At 57.5% G+C, this 1,869-nt stretch overlaps 1 protein-coding gene across 1 annotated transcript in view; it reads left to right on the top strand.

The window, feature by feature from the left end:
- Positions 1 to 1,041: 1,041 nt before the first annotated feature.
- NUP210L (nucleoporin 210 like) overlaps positions 1,042 to 1,869 on the top strand; it is a 74,771-nt gene continuing 73,943 nt past the window's right edge. The window contains exons 1-2 of the mRNA XM_087865854.1: positions 1,042 to 1,241; positions 1,289 to 1,425. Of these exons, the coding sequence (XP_087721980.1) occupies positions 1,042 to 1,241; positions 1,289 to 1,425 (337 nt within the window). The remainder of the gene's footprint in view (positions 1,242 to 1,288; positions 1,426 to 1,869) is intronic.

Below are 1,869 nucleotides of genomic sequence, written 5' to 3'. Positions count from 1 at the left end.
TCCTCAGACCTACTTGACTTTTATTTACTAACCCAATTGTGCTTTCTCCACAGGAACTATGAAGTTTTGAGTGAAAAATCAGATGTTTGTGGGTGGTAGCAACAGGATTTAATAGAGACCAAAACCGGGTTGAAAACTCGGCTCAGAGAGCCTTACTTGTATGTCCTGATGTAAATAACTTAGTTTTTCCATCTGTAAAATAAAGATAATATGTATTACCCGGGTAAGTGTGAATATTAGAAATAATGGTTATGTGCCTGGCCTCTTACAGGTTACTTACTGGCATGTTCAGAGTGAGCGGTACTTTTTCCTTTACCACGGTGTTAATTCTTGTAAACCATGGACTTGGGGCTCTTTAAATGACTTCAACAGCCTCTGACACGGATCACATACCCTGCCTATGCGTGGTTTTAGCAAACTGCCCGGCAACAGCCTCTGAGCTGATACTCCGCTGGCTGTTTGGAGAAAACAGGTTAACAGCCCGAAGCGCGCTCGGAGTGTCCGCCGAGACCCGCAGTGCTGGGGGGCTTCGGCGGCTGCCTGGGAGACGCCAGTGCCGGCCCTTCGCGTGCTCTGGCCTGGAGGCCGGACGCGAGTCTGGCTTCCTCGTAGAGACGACACAGCTCCCTTGGCCAAGCCCAGCGCTTTATACCGGGGACTGGGAAATTGTCCCACTTACAGGCTCGGACCAATGCTACTTGGAAAGAACAGCCACATAGGTTTTTTGGCTAGGAATCGAACACAAGGTAGGCGGCAGAAGAAATTAAACTGGGAGAAGTTAGTGCTTCCTAGACATTTTGCTGCTTTACTGTTAAAAAGATCTGCCACCCGAGATCTCGGGAAGTTGTCCTCCAAGCAGCGGGCTCGCTTCGCGCCGCCTTTCCACGCGCAGCCTTGACGAGCGCTCCCTGGAGGAGTTCCCACAATTCCCAGCCAGGAGGAGGCACTGCCCCCTGTGACGTCGCGCCCGCGGATTGGCCGGCGTCAATTGGCCCGGGCTGCGGAGGCAGTGGAGCGGGAACTGGAGACCGGCTGGTCGCCATGACGGGCTTTGGGGTCCCGCGTACACGACGCGGCCGGCCGTTTGTCGGCTGGCCTGCGCCCGGCGTCCCGCTGCTGCTGCAGTGTCTGCTTGGGACCCTGGCCAGCAAACTCAACGTGCCGCAGGTGTTGCTCCCCTTCGGCCGGGAGCCAGGCCGCGTGCCCTTCCTGCTGGAGGCGCAGCGGGGCTGCTACACCTGGTGAGGCGTCGGGTCCCCGAGTCTTCACGCCCCCTTGGCCCTGCAAGGGTGGACGGGTTTCCCTCGACGAGGACGCCACCGCAGCGCCTAGTGGCCGTTGCCCTGCAGGGCCTTACCTGTGGGGTGCCGCTGGAGCTGGAGCGGGAGGAAGCCCCCGCACGGCCTGAAGATATGTCCCGGGGGGGTAGGGCTGGGGGGGGGGGTCCTCACCGACCGACTAAGCTGGGGCTTTCTTCTCAAGGGGCCTCGGGACAGCGCTCACGGCCTTGTGGGGTGAGCTGCACCCGCATTTCAGCGAGGAGCGAGACGAGGCCCCGAGACCGTGAAGTGGGGAGGCTCGCTTCAGGTGGAGAGGAGGCCTGCCTGGGGGAGAGCTTTGCCGCCTGCGCGAGGGGTGTGTTGTGGAGCTTCCTCAACTCTGAGGGGAAGTGGGCGCCGCCGCATCACAGGGCTAGGTTGCCCTTCCTGTTTCCTAAGAGGCAGTAAAGCTTCAGCTCCCATTTTATGGCAGGGTAAGGGGATCGGGCCTGGAGGATGATCCAGTGTGGGTGATGCACGGAATCTCACCATCGAAAGCCAAAATATTAACTTTTTTATCTTTTAAAAATTTTTTATGTGTTTATTTGCG

This window comes from Ursus americanus, chromosome 2, assembly GCF_024610735.1.
Source record: "Ursus americanus isolate L20-20 chromosome 2, mUrsAme1.1.p, whole genome shotgun sequence".
In the NCBI taxonomy this organism is placed as follows: Eukaryota; Metazoa; Chordata; class Mammalia; order Carnivora; family Ursidae; genus Ursus; species Ursus americanus.
Note: the sequence above shows the minus strand (reverse complement) of the source record. Positions and strands in the feature narration are given on the sequence as shown.